Genomic DNA, 21,121 nt, shown 5'->3' with positions numbered 1-21,121 from the left:
AACGTGAACAGGCAAGAAACTGACAAATATGACTGCTTCAAGCAACAGGCCCCAACAGACTCAGTGACTGCTTTAATGGACAAAGGAGAAGGAAAAAAAACTCAGAAGGAGAGAAGTGGTGCTCTCTTTGAATCCAGAGGCAGGGAAAGAATGATTGGTTAGTTGACACAGTCTCCCCAGCCCAAAAAGGTCCCCACCCCAGGCACACCTACTAAAGGCAGTGTTGCCAAAAAAAAACTCCCAACAGTTACATATCATGATCCAGCTGGAAGAATCTTCATAAGACGAAGGCCTGGGCTCCCCCACAGCAGGATCCCCTTTGGAACTCAATGACCTCTCAGAGATTGACTGAGGATCCACAACCTTCAAATGAGGGGAGCAGGGTCAGAAGCAGAATCCCTGAGAGCCTAAGGCCTAAAAAACATATGTTTACAATGGGTATGATTTTTGGCACATGTGACAAGGATGATGTATTTTGTAAGGCCTCTTGAAGATCACAACATCCCAAGTCCTCTGGAGTCAGTGCAGCCAGAGCATGCTCTGTTGTTGCTCCCAAATCCAGGATTTTTGTTTTCTTTAAAGCAGTGAAAAAGAGCATGCAGAAAAAAAAAAACAAGAATACCACTTTCTCACTAAAATATTAATTGACAGGAAAATTCCCTTTTCATGGCAGGTATCAGAAGGAGTATACTTGACCTGGGAGACCAGAAGATACAACTTGAATAGTAAAATGAAAGCCAGAAACTTCTTGATAGAAATGAAACAAAAATTGAAGCTGACTGAAGAAGAATTACAGTGGATGAGTGAAGAATCAGAAGAAGAACAAGGAGAAGATGGAAAACAAGCACAGGAGGAAGAAAGACCAAAGATGTCTCCACCAGCAAGGAGAACCAGAAGCAAGGAACAGAGAGATAAAATGGGTAGTAAGCAGATGGCGAAACAAATTAAGTTTCTCTCAGTGAATGTTAAAGGGCTGAACTTGCCTCAGAAGAGGAAGAAAATATTCAATAAACTTTTTAAAGCGAAGATGGATATCATTTTTATTCAAGAAACTCACATAAAAGGACAAAAAATTGTTAGTAATGCCTAGACAAGGGGAAATTTTCATAGCTTCAAATCAACAAAAGAAGAAAGAGGTAGCAATATATATCAAGAAAAATCTAAATCCAAAACTGGTCTTCGCCTCAGAAGATGGGAGATAATTGATGGTGGAAATTTCTTATGAGGGAGAAGAGATACTATTGGTGAATATATAGGCACCAAATGAATCTCAGCATAAATTTTATCTTCAGCAGAAGGATCAATTAAATCCGAAGGCAGAACAGAAAATATGCATCATGGGTGATTTTAATGCAATAGTGAATAAAAAAAAGGATACATCTATGGGAAATAGAAATGGGAGGAAAAGAACAAGGAATGTGATACCCAAAGTATTTCCAGAAATGGCAGAAGAATTAAGTCTAATATACATATGGAGAACCAGATATCCAAAAAGAAAAGACTACACATTCGATTCAAATAGACACAACTCCTGGTCAAGAATAGATAACTGCTGGATCTCAGCGGAATTCATTTATCAAGTGAATGAAATTGATATACTACCAAACACATATGCAGACCACAATCCAATAAAAACTTGCAAGACAGAACTTCTTCGAAAATGCAAATAAGCCAGGAAGATGGTTAGCATATAGAATAAAGAAAGAAAGAGAATAAACAAGAATTATGGAAATACTGGATAAGCAAGAGAAGGAAATCTACACACAAAAGGAGATTGAAAAAGAAATAGCAAAATTCTATGCTGGCCTCTATAAGAAAAGAGAAGTAGAGCAGGAGCAACAAAACTTGAACAAAACTCCAAAATGGAGGCTTGACTCCCAACAACTCGAGAAATTAAACAAATCAATCACATTGGAGGAGATTCAAGAGGCTTGGAAAAAACAGAAAAGTGAAAAATCCCCTGGACCAGATGGACTTCCAGCTGAATATTATAAGGCGTTTGAAGAAATCTTAAGTCCTCAATTTAAGAAGTTAACCGAAGATATTGAGTCTAAGGGGGTGATTCCAAATTCATGGAAAGAGGCACATATTACGTTAATACATAAAGAGGGGACCAAAAAGAATAAAATCAAGAACTACAGGCCAATCTCTCTTCTAAATGTTGATTATAAGATCTTTACAACTATCTGGGCATCAAGATTAAAGGAAATATTGGGAGAAATAATACATAAAGACCAAACAGGTTTCCAACCTAAAAGGAAATTGTCATCAAACATGAGGACAATAATAGACATTTTAGAATATTATGAATTACATCCAGAAAAGCAGATGATGCTAATCTTTTTAGATGCGGAGAAAGCCTTCGATAATGTCAACTGGGAATTTGTGATGCTACAACTAAAGAAAATGGGAGTAGAACGAAAATTTCTACAAATAATCAAGCAATATACTCTAAGCAGGAAGCCAGGATTAAGGTCAACAGGAATTTAACGGAGAGCATATTGATTGAACAAGGCACAAGACTGTCCGCTACCCCCTCTTTCATTTATACTAAGTTTGGAAATCCTAAACAGGCAAATAAGAGCTAATGAGAAAGTTAAAGGACTAAAAGTTAGAGGTGAAGAATTCAAGGTACAAGCTTATGCAGACGATCTGGTGATAATACTTGAAAATCCTCATGGAGGCCTAGAGGAAGTATTGAGAATCATAGAAGATTATGGACAAGTGGCAGGTTTCAAAATCAATTATCAAAAAACAAAAGTTATGATTAAAAACATAAAGAAAGAAGAAGTTGGAAATCTGGTGAGGGAAAATAATTTTGAAGAAGTACAAAAAAATCAAATATTTAGGAGTCATTATCACCAAAAAACCCCAGTAACTTAATGAAAGAGAACTATCTTAGAATACAGAAGGAAACTCAGAAAAACCGGGAAGAATGGAGTAAGTTACAACTGTCACTGATGGGAAGAATTGCAATGATAAAAATGATGATCTTGCCTACACTTTTATTCCTCTTTCAAAATATACCAATATTACTAAATTTCAAATATTTCAAAGAATTGGATTGCCTGACAACAAAATTTGTATGGAAGACTAAGAGACCAAGAATAAAACTTAAGCTATTAGAGGATTTGAAAAAAAGGGGAGGGGTGCAGGACTACCGAACTGGTTATTATATTACAGTGGGGTCTCGACTTACGAACGGCTCGACATACGAACGTTTCGACTTACGAAACGCTCTCATAGGAATATATGGACTCGACTTACGAACTTAGATTCGAGTTACGAACTCTTTTTTTCCCTTTTTTTAAAAGCTAAGTCATCTTAGGTTAAAAGGAAAAAAGAAAAAATATATCCCCCTCTAGTGGCAGAATGCGGAATAGCAGCTTCCCATTAGTTTCTATGGACGAAAAGAGCAGATACAGATTAAATGGTTTTCAATGCATTCCTATGGGAAATGCAGATTCGACTTAAGAACTTTTCGACCTGAGAACTGCCTTCCAATACAGATTAAGTTCGTAAGTTGAGACCCCACTGTATAAGGCGTGTGCTATGACATGGATAAAAGAATGGATAACTCTGGTAAACCAAAGATTACTGAAACTAGAGGGGCATGACTTAAGTATGGGCTGGCATGCATATGTGTGGTATGGGAAATATAAGGAACAATCACACTTTACAGAACATATTATAAGAAAAACATTGGATCTAGTGTGGCATAAATTTCAAGCACAAACATACAAGAAAATTCCAATATAGGTAGCTCCTATAGAAGCTTTTACGTGGAAAGTATTGAATCAGAAAGGAATGTTACTAACCTATAAAGAATTACTCAACAGAGAACAAAATATAAAAAATAAGCAAGAATTAGAGGATCTAGGGGTGGCGACAGATTGGTGGTCATTGAATAAACTAGAATCAAGATATAAAAATGATAAAAACATGGGCTTTTTTGAGGGTGAAGTCTAGATGGACAAAATGATGAGAAAATAATAAAGAAAATGTATACATACTTTTTGGAATATGATCTGGAGGATGAGAGGGTAAAGGAGATGATGATAAAATGGGCAAGTGACTTCGGTTATAATATTGATATTGATCACTGGACAATGATGTGGAAAGACTGTTATAAAATGATTAAGCCGGTAAACCTAAGAGAAAATATCCTCAAATTGTTTTACAGATGGCACCACATCCCTGCAAAACTGGCAAAAATGTCAGAGGGTAGCAGCAATATTTGTTGGAAATGTAAAAAAAAGTAGGAACGTATTATCATATGTGGTGGACATGAGAAAAAGCCAGGGGTTATTGGTTACAGCTGTGGGAAATAATAAAACGGATCACCCAAAAGAAAGTAAATTTCAAACCTGAGATAACACTACTAAATATTATGCCAGAAATTAAAGATAAGAAAATCAAATATTGTTTGATGTACATATTTACAGCGGCTAGGTTACTCTGGGCCCAAAAATGGAAAAGTGAAGATATACCTACAATGGAGGAGTTCCTGAAGAAGCTGTTGGACATTACAGAACTAGATACACTCTCAGAAGCACTACGAGAACAACCAAGAGACTATGCAAAACAAAGTTGGAACTTAATACAGTGGTGCCTCACACAACGATGTTAATTGGTTCCAAAAAAATCAACGTTGTGTGAAACATCGTTCTGTGAAACACCATTTCACTTAGGAATGCATTGAAAACCGGTTAATCCGTTCCAATTGGAACGGATTGCCATAGTTCAGTGAAAATCCCCATAGGAAACATCGTTGAGTGAAACAATGTTTCCTATATTGGAATGTATTGAAGCCGACTCAGTACATTTCAATGCCTTTGCGAAGTCCTTTTTCGCTCCTGTAAAAGTGTCTTACAATGTTTGGACGCTGTTTTAAATGATTGCAATGGTTAGTCCACCTCCTGAAACCTATGCAAACTGATTTTGGTGTTGTTCTGACACTTCGTTAATTTATGATGATTTTTTGTCATAGGAAACCATTGGATGGTCTGTCTAATGGTTTCCAATGGAAAAAACAAAAAATCATCATAAATTAACGAAGTGTCAGAACAACACCAAAATCAGTTTGCATAGGTTTCAGGAGGTGGACTAACCATTGCAATCATTTAAAACAGTGTCCAAACATTGTAAAACACTTTTACAGGAGCGAAAAGGGAGATTGTTGTGTGAAAATCCCCCATAGGAAACATCGCTGTGTGAGGCAGCAAATTTAACAGAAAAAGGCATCGTTGTGTGAATTCATCGTTGTGTGAGGCACTCGTTGTGCGAGGCACCACTGTATATGTTTGGGCCCAGAGACAGACCAAAGGATAGAGCAAATTGATTGATGTGTTGTTTTTTTCTCCTTCAGTGCTCTCTGGAAACTTGGGAAATTTGGGATTCAATAAGGTCTGAATCTCTGTCCTCAAAGGGAGAAGGGGTATTTTTTTTGGGGGGGGGTTCTTTTTTTTCTCATTTCTTTCTCTTTTTTTCTATTGTATCTTATATTGCACATTTGTTTGTAGCTGATAGATTTATATGTTCAAATTAAATAAAAATGATATTTTAAAAAAGGAATTTTGGGGTTTTTTTATGCACTTGCTCCATAGCTCAGTAACTCACAGCATTAAAACTAAGTCCACCCTTATCTTAAAATAATCATGTTACACTAAAACTGTTATGCATATCCCTGTGTTTTGTTTACCTTCACATTGTTGAATGTAGGTGTGATCCTGTCCCTTGGGACTGCTTTTCTTATGCATCCAGCCAGCGTCACCAACTGGTTCTTGAACCAGACCACATATTTTGTTGGACTCAAAGTCACACTGGTCCAAAAGAGTGAGGGATCTTGCTGACATGTGAGAAAAAAGAAAGAAAGAAAGAAAGAAAGAAAGAAAGAAAGAAAGAAAGAAAGAAAGAAAGAAAGAAAGAAAGAAAGAAAGAAAGAAAGAAAGAAAGAAAAAGTTCATGGATTTTGCAGGAAACATAAACATTAAAAACACTGAGGACATCTCTTAAATTGGAAGATCATTGACAGTGCTACCCTGGGCAGTGTCCTTCCACAGGGCTAGGATCACCTGTCAGTCATTACAGGGGATTGGACAGTTTTCATGAGCAAAAGCAAGTGGAGTGTCCGAATGAAGACTTACTGCAATTGTACATCCGATTCAGTCTGTCTAAATCAGTAATGCTGAAATCCAGACGTTGGCCAATAATGATATTAAACTCAGGCATTTTTGTGGTAATTGTTGCTAAACTTGAATTTTTACCAAATGAAAATGGGCCATAATGCATGATGGACTCATAATCATATGGAGTGTTCAAATCAGTGACAGTCTTGGTTCCATGTTTCTTAAAGTTGTATTCTTGAGCTGTAAGAGGAATAGACATCCAATCACTTCCTGGAAATGCCTGCAAAGAGATTTTAGTCCATAGATCAAGCTGCTCTACTCTCAACATCATGGCCTTTTCTGATAAAAAAAGTTAATTCGTCAGATGATTCTGGGGCATCACTCTATGAACAAATGGATGTTAATATTTAACTGTTAAACTGTTCTTTCAACTGGTCATTTTTAACCAGTTTAAAAGAGGTTCTCATTTGAACTGATACTGTGTGCATTTGAGCATGTGAAGTGGTGAGCTTATGCCTCTCTGGAGAAAAAAAAATACCTGGATAAATAGATTATATGGCAATAGATTATCTCAGCACTTGAATCCTTACTTCTTAAAAGGACCTTGTTCTGTTACTCGCTATTCTGGATCAGTAGCAGAGTGTTATTACAGTTACCACATCTGCAAAAGGAATGTTTTCTGGTGCTTGTTAGTAAGACATTCGCTCAGAGGGTAGCCTTTGGAAATATATAATGATGGCATTTCTGGTTTTTGCATGCTGAAAATACTGTGACAAACACATTATGATGCAAAGTTTCCCTTGGTGCTTTCTTCCTAGATATCTTGACTACAATCTCTGGTGCATAATCCAGTTGACGTATCAGGTTTGCTGGCCTTCTGTAGGCAGCCGTTTCTTATGAGTATCAACTTAGTAAAGAAATAGAACTGTTAGATCAAAATTAGTTCCCATAGAACCCCATCCATTTGTCACTTTTGTGAGTATTTCCAACAGCACCAGGAATTAAAAATTGCATCTTTGTTGGTTTGGGTGCCAAGCTCACTGAAAGAATTACAAGTGGATCTCTTAAATGAAGCTTCCATGTTCAGAAGCAGTATTTGAATACTGTACTAGGTATTCTGAGCAACCAATATATAAGGGCCTTGCTTATAGACATTCCTGATGTACTACTGACCAACTGCCTGCCAGCCACAGATGCTAATGTGACAGATTCTTATGAAATATGTTTTTGTAGGCTTTGCTGACTCAACATATCTCAATGATGGCTGCTAAAATTCAGCCTAAACATCTCAGCCTTTTGTGAGAGAACTCAATCCAAAGTTAGATTTGACATGTCACATGAATCAGCTGCATTAACAGTCCAGTGCAGTGCCTGCTTAAGCCACACACCCTAAGCTTGCCTGTTCTTATTTTCCTTCTCTTTCACCCTGACCTGCCCAGTCACATGTGCAGATATCCCCACTTTCTCCCCAAAATGGCCATTCTCTCTGTCTTGTTTGATCTCTCCATGCGCGTGCATGTGCCCTCTCCTGCATATGCACCTCCACATGTTCTTCTGCATACAGCTTCTCTCTCTCTCTTTCGCATGCACACCCTTTCCCACTCTCATGCAGGTGCACTTGCCATCTCGCCTCCATGTTTATTTGCCTGCCTGTTCAGGCACATTATGAATTCCCTGGAAGCTCTTATTCATTGTCTCTTGCACATATGCACCTATATTCTGTCTGTCATGCACACATATATGTGCCTACCAATTCCTTTGGAGATTTGCCCACTATATTGAGTGCTCTCTCTCTCTCTCTCTCTCTCTCTCTCTCTCTCTCTCTCTCTCTCTTTCTCTCTCTCACACACACACACACACACACACACACACACACACACACACACACACACACACACACACACACACACACTTTCTCCCACAGGGATGCTTGCTTTTGTGTAGTTCCCCATGAGCATCTACACCTACTTGCTCACTTTAATATGCTTGAAAATGTTTGCACTCTCACTTGCACATTGTCTTTCACTCACACATCGGCTTGCCCAGTCTCATTCTTGCTCTCTCATATATGCACATATGCCCACTCACTCACATTCCTGCACATTCCCTCTCTTGCACATGTGTGCACCTGACCTCTCGTGTGAGCACTCTTTCACATAAACACACCTTCCAGCCTGCACTCTCACTCACATGTGCACTACCCTCTATGCTCTCTTGCTGTCCTATGTGCTTGATTTCTGGCATTTCCTTGCATGTGCCTTCTCTCTCTCTCTCTCTCTCTCTCTCTCTCTCTCTCTCTCTCTCTCTCTATCTATCTATCTATCTATCTATCTATCTATCTATCTATCTATCTTCAATGCTGCTTTCCCCCCTCCTTAGACCCCCATCTCCTTACAACGCCTGCATGAAGAAAGGCATGGAAAGAAGCAGAACAAAATAAGGCATTCAAGTGACTCTCCACTCAGGCCACCTCACCCCTACAGTTAGCCATGCAATGACTCATTCTGTTGAAAAAGTAGTAAATTATAGATCATTACAAGCAAAAATGTAACTTTGTTCCATTTCATTACTGAAGAATGGAACTTGTTCCATGAGCAACTCATTAGGAAACTGATTACTTCCTGACTCTGCACACCACCACGATAGCAAAACCTCCAGAGGCAATATTGTAAGCAAGGTTTAGTAGAAATCCAGAATGCTGATCTTATCAGCAGGAAATGTTTTGTGGACAAAATCCAAGGTCTTATTCAAAGAGATGTATAACAATCTGAACAATTCAAGATGGAAAGAATCTATTTGAAAGGAACTTTGTTTTAAAGGTATTGATACAACTATGGTTTATCACATTTTTCTTGCCTCTGTTTTTCTAAGGATACTCATAAGGATCATTTTTTGTATTTGGTATATGTTTCTGATCCTATGTTGCTGATGAGCCCCTATTTGTGTCAATGAGTTATGCTATTATGAATATTTAGGATCTTTTTAAAGAAATGCATGCGTCTTGGATCAGTGGTAAAGAAAATGATTATTTTATGAATTGCTATTTGGGGTCCTTGTGGGTGACGGATTGCATGCAGTTTTAGGAACCCTCCTTCCTGTGTTTTGTATTTGCCCAAGAGAAGAAAAAAGGCAACTGCAATGTCACTATTCCTTTCATTATACTGAAAACCAACCTGGAAGCACATGGTCCCACTGTATTTCAACATAATCATCTCGGTCCGTCCGTGTCTGCTCATGGTAGAATCCTAGAGCATGTAGAATTTCATGTGTTACAATAGCTTTGTGGTCACACCCATCTCCAATAGAAAGGTTTTGGCCTCTTTTTTTATCTCCAGTTACAGACCAACACCTGAGAAAGACAGACAAAATTATTGACATTTTGATGGTCATAACGTCGTGGTGAGTTTGCTGGACTGTAACAAAGGAATCCTTCTGTGTCAAGAAAATCACTTCAATTATACACAAATTAGCAATCAGCTGAGAGTTGAAATCATGTTCTACCAATGAAGCAATAATACTACAATAAAATAAAATAAAATCCAGCACTTCTACTTGCAGCAGTACAGGGCAGCCTTCCAAAACCTGGAATCTGACACCACCATCCCCAGCCATTAGCTAACTGGAGATAATGGGAAAGGTAGCATAACACATCTGCAGGGCATTTATTTGGAGAAAGCTGTTACACAAACCATTCAGCATATATAAAGCAACACCATGAATGTGTTGCTGCTACATCCAAATTATGCCAAGATCGCATAACATTTGCAGGTTCTTCTGCTCATGCCCATCAAGCTTTGCCTCATGTCCTGAAATTTTGCTTCAAGTGTCTCTCATCCTAATTGACCCCACATGCATTTTTATAAGAACACAGAATGGTTTTGACATGCTACTTGAAGGTGTGCATAGGAAGGCATAATTCTTTATGAGATCAACTCATAGCCACCTGCGTAATCTCCAGGGGTGAAGACATCTGGAGCAGGACCTTTAAGGAAAATCACAGCAACAAGATTGGAAAGACAGGAAAGTTAAAACAGAAGTATTTTGCAACCACACCATAGAAAGAAAACACCAGGTGGAGGAGACGAAAATGAAGTAGTAAAGTAACAATGTCTATTGGGAAAAGGGAAAACAGGACATTTATAGAAAAATAGCAAACTGCTAGAACTACATATTTAATCTAAGTAGGCTGAGACATAGACCAAAACATCCCAAAAGGCAGTAAAAACCACCCCTTCTCAAGATCTAACATAGAAGCCATTTAAATTTTTGTTGGCATTGGGATCAAGCATATTCAACATTTCACAAAGATACACAAATTTCTCTCTTGCCAATGGCATGGTCAAAATATCTGCCACCATTTTATCAAGGGGGCGATATTCAGTCTCAATCAGTCCCTTTTGACATACTGTAGTTTTCCATGGATAAGACTATACTTTTGTCTAAAATCCTTAGACTAAAAATTGAGGGTCGTCTTATACACGGAAGTAATCTGAGGAGAGAAAAACAAGTGGAGGTGAAAGCAGGGGTCAAAGTGATCCTGCAGGGCTTTAATCCTTGTTTTCCCCTCCACTTGCTGAGCCTTAGCAAAAGGAAAGCAGGGATCAAAGTGCTGCAGGATGGTTTTGATCCTTGCTTTCCCCTCTGCTTACCAAGTCCCATGGGGCTTAGCAAAAGGAGGGGGAAAGGATCAAAGCAATCCCATGGCTGTATAAGGGGGAAACAATCATGCAGTTGTGGGATAGCTTTGATCCCCTTCCCCCTCCTTTTGCTAAGCCCAGCAGGGCTTAGCACAAAGGGAGAAAGCAGGGATCAAAGTGATCATGCAACACTTTGATCCTTTTTCCCCCTACACTTGCTAAGCCCCAGTTAGATTTCTTAATTTTAGGTTAGAAAAGTTGGGGTGTCTTATATCTGGGGCATCTTATACATGGAAAAATACGGTAAGTCCTTCAAAAATTAATATTTCAATTTAATTGTTCTGCTTCTAGCTTTAGTGCTTTCTCCTTTACATATTGTAGTACAGGGTTGATTGTCCTCAGATATAACTATTGGCATAGGTTCATTAATCCCAAAGCGCTTTAACAGATAAAAGATCCATTCCAATTAATTACATGTATTTGCTGCTTATAAACATTCTGCTACTGCTGAAAATTAAGCCACAATGATCTATCTTCTGCTAGTCCAATCAGTAAGACTATTTCCCTAATAAAACAGATATCCACCGGTTGATTTTTAGTCTGTTGATTCTTCTCCCCACTGGCATCCAATTAATCTAGGTGTTTCACAATGTGATACTGTATCTTTACTTTTAAATCCCCTGTTGTTTTCAAATATCCTGCCACTCTCTTTATGGCATGCCAATCATGGTGGTTTGGTGAGCTCACATTTCTGCTTAAAATCTGTGAAGATTCTCAGTCATCCAGGTGTGGTTATCTGGAAGTTGAGTCTGACTGAAGAAGCTGCTTGGATGAGTAACAAAACATTTCAATCTACAGTGGGGTCTCGACTTACGAACTTAATCCATATTGGAAGGTGGTTCTTAGGTCGAAAAGTTCGTAGGTCGAATCTGCATTTCCCATAGGAATGCATTGAAAACCATTTAATCTGTATCTGCTCTTTTCCGTCCATAAAAACTAATGGGAAGCTGCTATTCCACCTTCTGCCACTAGAGGAGGATATTTTTTTCTTTTTTTCCCCCCTTAGGTTGAAGAAACGAGGAGGAAGGCAGGGAACAGTTTGCAAAGCACTTTAGAAATCTTTTTTTCAACGAAGCCAATTTTAAATCATGTTTTAAAGCATGTTGTGCTGATTTTTTCAGCACAAAGACACACAGGCAGGCTTTTTAGGTGCTGAGCAAGCCTCCCCAAGCCTCTTCAGAGCCAGCCAACCAGCTGATAGGCGGGGAGAGGAGGGTGCAGGAGCGGGGGAGGGAAGCACAAAATGGCTACCAGGCTCCCTTCTGGTGTGGGCTTTTAGCTGTTTCCTGCTCTTTTTCCTGCTGTTTAGGGGCTACCAAGGCCTGGTAAGTGACTTTCTTTTATTTATTTTCAAGTTTCTGAACTTTCTTTCCCCTCCAGAAGCCTCTAAGGGGAGGGAGGGTGTACTTTTTTCCTGTACGTAACTCGAGGGAAGTTCGTATGTCGAGTCCTTATTTCCCCTATAGGGCGGGTTCGTAAGTTGAATTGTTCGTAAGTAGGGTCGTTCATAAGTCGAGACCCCACTGTAATAAGAAAGAAGTCCACTTGCCATGACTCAAATAAGCAGGGGGACAATATACCTCCTTGTCGTACTCCTTTTCCAATTTTGAACCAATCAGTTGTTCCATATCCACTTCTAACTCTTGCTTCCTGTCCCACATATAGATTTCTCAGGAGATAGATAAGGTGGTGAGGCACTCCCATTTCTTTAAGGACTTGCCAAAGTTTGTTGTGGTCTACACAGTCAAAGGCTTTTGCTTAGTCAATGAAGCAGAAGTAGATGTTTTTCTGGAACCTAGTGCTCTTCAATATTGTTATCAATGAACTGGATGAGGGTACACAGGGAATACTAAACAAATTTGTGAATGACACAAAATTGGATGGAATAGCTAACACTCTGGAAGACAGAAACAAAATTCAAAATGATCTAGAAAGGCTTGAGCAATGGGTTGAAAACAACAGAATGAAAATCAAGAGGAAAAAGTGCAAAGTACTGCACCTAGGAAAATGAAACTACACAGTTACAAGATGGAGGATTCCGGGCTGAAGCAATACTACAAGAGAGAAGGATATTGGAGTCATTGTAGATCACAAGCTAAATATGAGCCAACAGTGTGATGTGGCTACAAAAAAGGCAATGTTAGGTATTTTAGGCTGTGTTAACAGGTATATAGTCTCCAGATCCTGAGAGGTACTAGTTCCCCTGGTTAAGTTTCATCCTAAGTATTGTGTACACTTCACGAAGGATGCCAAAAAACTGGAACAAGTTCATACAAGAGCAACTGGGATGATCAGGGTTTTGGAAACCAAGCCCTATGAGCGAAAACTGAAAGAATTAAGCATGTTTAGCCTTGAGAAAAGAAGACTGAGGGGAAATATGATACCATTTTTCACATACATGAAACACTGTCATATAGAGGAGGGGCAGGATCTACAGTGGTGCCTCGTATAACGAGCGCCCTGTTCAACGAAGAAATCGCATAGCGATGGCTTTTTTGCCATCGCTTTTGCGATCGCACTACGATCTTGCCTATGGGGGAAAATCGCTTTGCGATTTTTCCCCATAGGCACCATTTTCCCCCAGCTGAGCGGCGGGAGCTTTGCAGCCCCACTGTTCAGCTGGGGGAAAATGTCGGCAGTGGGCTGCGGCCTCGGAAGGACCCCAAAGCCACCGTCCCCTGCCAACAATTCCCTTCCGAGCTCTCAAAGGGCCCCCTCCGATATTGGAGAAAGCCCTTTGAGAGCTCGGAAAGCTCTCAGCGGCGGCGGGGGAAGGGTACGGGGGTGTCGAAGGCTTCCAGGCCTTTTGCTTCTTTTATTTTATATTCATTCTATGCTGGCTGACTTTCAGGTATATCTTGGACTATGACATTTAAACTGTCCTGCACTTGAAGGGAAACTTATTCTCATATCCCACATCTGAAAGTTATTCTGGTTCAGCTTTGGAATTACAAATATACCACTGTCATTACTTACAGCTAGTTGAAATTGTTGAGTGGATGTGGTAGCTTATATTGAAGTAGGTGGAGTTATTGGCATATTGTTACGTTTCCAGGGGATACAGCAGGCAAAAGTCCAATAAGTCAGTCCAAAGTCAGAAGGCCAGGAGATACAAAACAGATGCCAAATTGTCAAAGTGAGAACATGAACTGTAGTCAGAAGTCAGAGTCTAAGAGCCAAAGGTCAAGTAAGCAAGGTTCAAGATAGCAGGAACGTGGACGCGAGCCAGAGAATGGACTTGTTGCTTCCACAGATTTCCAAGTCTTCTAGGGACAAATTATATAGGAGCAGCAACCATCAAAATCCTAGAAGCCTTCCATCCTGTTAAAACTCAGGACTGGTCGACCTGATGTTCCTGTGGGAAGCATTCATGCGAGCTTCGTATCTTCGTGTTATGAGTCCTTGTCAAAGCTTGTCCCTCCCTCTGGATACTGGGGGAGGAGAATCTGGTGGTGATTCAGCTGTCTGTGCTTCTAATTGCCCAGTATTTTCCTCAGCTGAAATTAACCCCTCAGATGCCAGATCTTCTTTGGCTGAACTCATGACACATATCTATGCAGCTTTATGCTGTCTCCTAGTGTGACAAGAGTTAACTTGTTTTCTCCCCTTCACAACTTCACTTTCCATTCTGTAATGTATAAGTCACCGAAGACTGTTTGGCTGTGTATAAACAATCGTCTTGTCACTTAAAAAAAGTTCTCTTGCCATTTCAAAAGTCACCTCCTTTTGTCCTTTGGCTGTAACCAGAGGCAAATACAACACATTCCCCAATTTAGAATGAAAGGAATATTTGCCAGAACCCCCACTCTGTTTCACCGTATGAACTTCAAAGGAAGAGTCAAATAAAATTCCAAACACAGTGGTAGCTTTGAGTGTTTTCTCTTAAAAACAACAACCTCTGCTACCATAATTTGTTGGGTAAATGAAAGCATGGAGACAAAAATGAAGTAGTAAGGTAACAATCTTTGTGTCTATCAGGAAAAAGGAAAACAGGACATTTCTAGTGAAATAACAAACTGCTAGAAATACATATTTATTCTGAGGAGTAGACCAAGACATAGAACAAAGCATACCAAAAGGCATAAAAACAAGAGGGGTGACAGTTGCTGCAAAAGCAATTAATCCATTTTATAGAGCGTTATCAGGAAGAGAAACTGAACTAATTAGTAGAGATGGGGACAAATAAAAAATGGCGATTCGTGTTGATTCGTGATTCATCAAGTTTAATGACTCAAGTAACACGAATATACAAATATTCTTCAACAAATTGATGAATTGATTTGTCTTCACTTTAAATGGCTATAAAACTGGCCCCTAAGCAACAAGAGACCCCAAATTTGCCCCAGCCACCCCCACAGCCTACCCACCCATCCCTTCCTTTCCCTACCTTAGCCTCCCCCCCCCCACTGATACCCCTTTCCTTAATCACTGCTGCTGAGGTCTCCTTCTGGCCTCCCAGCCACACATGTAAAAAGGGAGACTGGCTGCCCCTCACAAAGATGGTGGCTGTGGCTTCATTTAGAGTAGGGAAGCTGCAGCTTCGATCTTTGCAAAGGGCAGCCTGGATTCCCTTAAGACACTCTCTCTGAGTGTGAATAAATGGACATTTTGCCTGCTGTTTGGTCCACTGCAGGGATGATCAGACAATGTCTTTGCTGGAGTGAATCAGCCCGTCCTCAGAACATTCCTACCTGCACCTTTTTGGTCCCTGTTACAGGCTTCTACCTTTTTTGTTGCATTGCTTCATTTTGTTCATTTCCAGCACATGCAATCTCTGGAAACAAAACAAAGCAAGCCTCCTTGTTTGAATTGCAATTTGATATTGGCAAATTTAACACTTGCTTGGCTCCATGTGAGGAACAAGTAAGTAAAAAATAAATAAATTAAAGGGCAGCGTGTAAGTGCTGCATCACTAGGAAAAAACAAAAGCCAAAAGTGTTTTGTCCACACCAGCCTGCTGTCAATTTACTAGGGGACAACAAGGGGGATTTTTGTTTGCTTTTCTTGACTGACTGTTAACTGGAACTTTAAGAGAAACAAACAAAAATCCCCTTCATTGTCACTTCCTTTTTTCTCCTACTTTTGGGAAGAAGTTTTCCATTAGGCAAATGTGGTGCAATGCATATGCACTGCCCTAATACTCTCACTTCCTTGGCCCCTCCAGAGCTGAGGAGCTGTTTAATTTGCCAATGTCCTGGAGTGGCTCTTTTCTTAAGCCAATTTACCTTATTGCCAAATTGGATCAAATAGGCTCATTTGAGACCCATATACTATTTGGATGAGAGGATGACACCAAATGGCACATCAGCTCTTGTAGTGACTCTTTTTATCCCAGTCCAGTCTGCTCCAAAATGGGTGTGTAGAGAAGGTCCTCCCTCTCTCCCTCTCACACACCCACACTTCACACCCACATGTATTTATTTGAATTTTGCCGGAATTATTCCCTTAGAAAGGTAGCAATGCCTGCAAATTTCACCTAATTCTATCAACAAGCCTCATTACTTAAAAATAAATGAAACTGTTTTTTCTTTCTTTCATTTTTCCATGTTATTCAATAGGAAAATATAAAACATTTGAATTTTCTAAAAGAAAGTTAACTTTGGGACAAAGTAGATCAGACCTGGGCAAAGTGCGACCCGCGGGCCACATATGGCACGCGAGCTGCTCCTGTCCAACCCGCTGGTTGTCGCTCCAGTCCTAAAAAAGTTTAGGGAGTTAACTATGTCAGCCTTGTAGTTCGTTCACCACAGGGCCTCGCCCAATGGGGGCCTATTACTACCCACAAATTGGGGGCCTATTACTACCCACCTAATGGGGACCTATTTTTAAGTAACGTTGGTTCGGCCCCCAAACACAGTTCAGATTTTTCATGTGGCCCCCTATAGAAATTAATTGCCCACCCCTGAAGTAGATCATGCCAGTTTTCAAAATTATGAAAGCAGACCTCAAATCAAATCCTATATAAACTGAGCATTTGGTGAGAATGTTCATTTTAAGTAAATATAATTCAGTATCCATTTAAAAACTGAATAGAGATAGCAAGAACATATTGTGACCCCCGCACTGAATGTTCAGAAGACCACTTCTACCAAATGATTTTTATGCTGTCATATCTTTATATATATACCACTCAAGATAATATATGCAGTGAGGAACCAACAATGCATTATGGGGAATGGCTACAACAGACATGCATGTGTATTTGCTAGTATGAAATCTCCATGAAATGAAATTCTCAGTGTGAAAAATATTGCATATTTTCACTCTGTGGCCAAGAAGATAAGACCAGAATAGGACTGTGTAGATACAGGGGGACCACGCTGCAGAAAGTTGCCTCTTATTTGATAGGTATAAACTCCACCTCAGGGCATGTCTGCAAATGCCCACCTTCAATTTCTTCACCATGTAAATGCTTGTCCTACAGAGGAAAAATATGTTCTGTACTCTGGATCTGGGATACTGTTTTAATTAGAACAAAATGAACTCAAGAGAGATACCTTGGCCTGTACAGGTCGTAGTGTGTCTCTGTGTACTGATTGCAAAGACACAATGCACTTCTACCCTGGGAACCTTGAAATATGCAAACAAACAAACACACCTCACATCAAGAATACAAATGGTGGTGTGGGGGGCAGCTTATAAGCTGCTGACCAGCCTGCCTAAACTTAACGGGTGAAGTGGGGGGGATGGAAAGAAGACAATGTAGTTTCTTTTACACAGAAGCCTACTAGGCACTAAACAGTCTTTGCTTGCGCGTAATGTAGATGTTGCGTCGGAAGGAGGAAACAGAGAAATAGCAGAAACAGGCTAGCATTGCCCCCCTGGCACTGAGGAAATCCCCCACTCTGGGAAGCCATGTGGAGGAGCAGCCACTCTCTGGAGTGGCAGGAGCTCCTGCCTTGCTGCCTGTCCTCCCTGCTAGTTCTCCTCCTCTACCTGACATGACAACTTCATTCAGACTAAAGAGAGTGTTGGACCCAGCTTAATTACACAACCCAAATTGCTAGCATCTTTTTTACTTACCCTTGAAACTTCTGAAATATTATATATGATTTCTCCCCATCATATGGCTTGAAATGCACACAAGATTTTAAATGGAATCCTTCAAACGCTCTAAGAATCACCCCCTTGGCATTGAGATCTAGAAGAATAAGAAGAGGAAGAACAAGGGTCGGGGAAAGCCCCACACCAAACACAGTTCATAAAAACTACTTCTTACCAGTGCACTCTTTATTTTTCTGAAAACAAAAAATACCAAGGAAAGAGGAACAGCTGACCAAGTTTTAATGTGTGGCAGTAAATAATTTTGTTACTTAACACAAGGCTTTATTTATGAGTGTGGTGATTGTGGAATTGACATATAAAGGGCATCTTTAAACTGAATCACTCTGTGGCAGTTGTTCCCTGATGGAAGCCTTCTTTATACATCTGCCAGCTCTGTTCCAGAGATCCCTTAAGTGAAGATATGAGGAATTATGGATCTAGACATGGATAGACACATGCTGGTACAGATATCCTGTCCTCCTGATTGTTTTTTTTTAAAAAAAACCACTCAAGATATGTTTCCTCATTTAAATATCCTACAAAAAAAGGTAGCATAGAAGCAAGCACCTTTGCTGCTGCATTCTGGACTATTCCTAGTTCCTTGACATTTTTCAAAGCCATACCATGGAGGGCTGTCTTCCATTAGTCCAATCAAAGGCTGAATCTTTAAAACAATTATGTATACCTGCCACACCGATAACCATTTTGAAAAGGCCATAGCCTCTATCTGGATCTAGAAGTAAAGCTTCTGTTTTTTTTTCCCCAAAGGAAATATCTGACTGTTAAGGTGAGTGCAAGTCCACCCCCAAGGATATTGACCTTACGTTCCTGGGGAGAGTCCATTGCTTGTGCTCAGATGTGTCCCTGCCTTGATTAAGTTTCCATTATTTGCCCACAGTTGCTGCTTTAAGACATTCAGTCAGAGTATTGACGGGTATATTACACAGGTGAAAATGCAATCCAAATTCCTAGGAGTCAAATAGAAGCCTGCTTTCTCTTGACTGCATCACTTAAGGTGTCTTAAACCACAAGTGGAATTGATTTTCTCCAAGATTAAGTTTTTATTCTGAAATCACAACTAGATCTGATCTTAACTTCAACAGTACTGTAATAATGCCAAGTTTGTTTTACCTAGGTTGTCAGCCAAGATGAACGGGATAGGGAATTTCCATCTATAATGTTCATTACTCAGTACACTGCGTTGTCTCTGTTGAAAATGCACAAGAATCAATGCTGGAGACTTTAGCGCTTTGCAACACAAAATTATTTTCATTATGAAGTATGTTTATAAAAGACTCACAGGCAGTAAAATATCTCCCTGGAAGAGGCTTAGTCCAGCAGCTAGGAGGTGGGAAATTAAGAAAGTGGTTTACTTTAAAATGTGAAATATATCAGTTTTTTTCTATCTCTGAAGACATTTTCAAAAGAAACTTTTGATCAAAGTGATTATTATTTTTGTGCAGTGTGCCCACAGATACCGTAACTCATTATTGACTAAGTGATAAATCATTAAAACCACAACTGTTTCCAAAATGTAATTCCTCACAACTGACTTCTATGTCCTTTTGTTGTTGTTGTTGTTGCTTGTTTTCCTTTTTTTTGTCTGCTTATTTGGGATTTGCCCAAATGTCACTTCCCTCCCATTGGACACTACAATGTTTAATCCCATACACAGAAATTCATGAGGCATGAAAAATTTAATTCTGAAATGTAGGTTTGATATTAGCCTTGTTCAAATATTAGAACAGGGTCAAGCATACTTAGAGTGCTATTCCCAGCCTCTTTGTTGCTGTCTTCTTTACAGTTTCATCACTGAGTCTTGCTCCCATTTAAAATGTGCACCTGAATAAGCATCTTGGGGGGAAAAATGGATCTTTCCTTGTGTGCTGAGATGATGGATGAGTAGAACTCTCCTTTTCTTCACACTAGGCACTGAAACCATGAACGATGTGAAGGGTGAGGTGTTACCCCTTAAGCAAGCTCTCAGCACTGGCATTGAGAGTGCCTGAATAGGGTTTTTAAAAAATATATAAGTTTAAAAAATATCTACCTTTGCTGATTTGTTTAAAAATACCTTGGCAGATAGTAAAAAAAAAAAATTACTAAGCTGTTGATTATCATCTCAATTTTTTTTAACTCTAGTGGACCATTGTGGCTCCAACCAGGACAATTGACATCAAAGCTCTGTTCTGTCCCCTTTCATCATAAACTCTATAATAAATTGTGCCTTATGAGACCTCCACTGCATTTCATTTTGTGATTCAGCCACCTCAATAGCTTGACTTAAAATTTGCCTTTCTGCTCATTTGAAATAATACAAGTAGTTTATAAGAATATGCAACCTCATAACTTTTCAATGTTGTTTAAATAATGTTTTTCAACATGCAGCATATATGTAGAATGTTTCCTCATCAAATATCAAGAATGAAGTCTTTAAAATTCACTTTATAAATGTCAAAATGTTGGCCTGGAAGCAAAAATCAATTATTATAGTTTTAAAATAAAAGGTTTTTTTTTTTGGAGAAAGATACCATTCCAATATTATAATTTTTAGTGCCACATACCTGAGTTTATTTCTGGAATATCATCTCTCAGTTCACCATCATCAGCATCTGATAAATGAAAAGAATAATGTAACTTCCAGTGTAGCAGCTTAGACTATATTCATTCTCAATTGTCAGCCAAGGAAAAATCTTACCATTGTCCTGTAGCAAATGGTGAACCTGAAAAGAGAAGAATTTAGAAGAAGAAGAATGAAATAATGTGCTTATTGTGCTTTGTCATAATGAAAGACAAAGTAAAGTCAGAATGCTGGATGGAAACTTACTGGAAATGAGTTGCGGGAGGCAAAAAGAATTAAGACGGTGAAGAACCAAAAGGCTGTTCTAGGAATCATGGCTGGAATAGTTTGAAGAAACAGAGTTCTTAATGATTATTATATTAAGCTGTTCATTCGTTGTAGAAATATGGAAGCTTGGATATTTGTTTTCTCCTATTGGGGATGATCAAAATGGTGAAAAATTACCACCGTATAACATTTCAGTACCATTGGTTTTTCATTTGCATAAATATCTAAGTGGAAAATATTTTTGTTTTATAGGTCTTCGTTTCATTCTGCAGAACCTCCTCAAAGTGAGCTGAAAGCAGGCATATTTCATCCTGCAGATGACAGTAGAAATATGTACATTGCTGCTACTCAGCTACCAGTTCTTCTCCACCGAGTGAATGTAAAAACCTGTTTTGCAGGAGGGA

The 21,121-nt window shown here is 39.3% G+C and overlaps 1 protein-coding gene across 1 annotated transcript in view; it reads right to left on the bottom strand.

The window, feature by feature from the left end:
• LOC110083219 (meprin A subunit alpha) overlaps positions 1 to 20,765 on the bottom strand; it is a 40,336-nt gene extending 19,571 nt beyond the window's left edge. The window contains exons 1-8 of the mRNA XM_078386822.1: positions 20,697 to 20,765; positions 20,434 to 20,506; positions 19,170 to 19,210; positions 19,001 to 19,076; positions 17,849 to 17,966; positions 9,302 to 9,477; positions 6,147 to 6,368; positions 5,702 to 5,848 (exon numbers count right to left, since the gene is read on the bottom strand). Coding sequence (XP_078242948.1) covers positions 5,702 to 5,848; positions 6,147 to 6,368; positions 9,302 to 9,477; positions 17,849 to 17,966; positions 19,001 to 19,076; positions 19,170 to 19,210; positions 20,434 to 20,506; positions 20,697 to 20,765 — 922 coding nt within the window. The remainder of the gene's footprint in view (positions 1 to 5,701; positions 5,849 to 6,146; positions 6,369 to 9,301; positions 9,478 to 17,848; positions 17,967 to 19,000; positions 19,077 to 19,169; positions 19,211 to 20,433; positions 20,507 to 20,696) is intronic.
• Positions 20,766 to 21,121: the final 356 nt, after the last annotated feature.

This window comes from Pogona vitticeps, chromosome 1 (assembly GCF_051106095.1).
Source record: "Pogona vitticeps strain Pit_001003342236 chromosome 1, PviZW2.1, whole genome shotgun sequence".
In the NCBI taxonomy this organism is placed as follows: Eukaryota; Metazoa; Chordata; class Lepidosauria; order Squamata; family Agamidae; genus Pogona; species Pogona vitticeps.
Note: the sequence above shows the minus strand (reverse complement) of the source record. Positions and strands in the feature narration are given on the sequence as shown.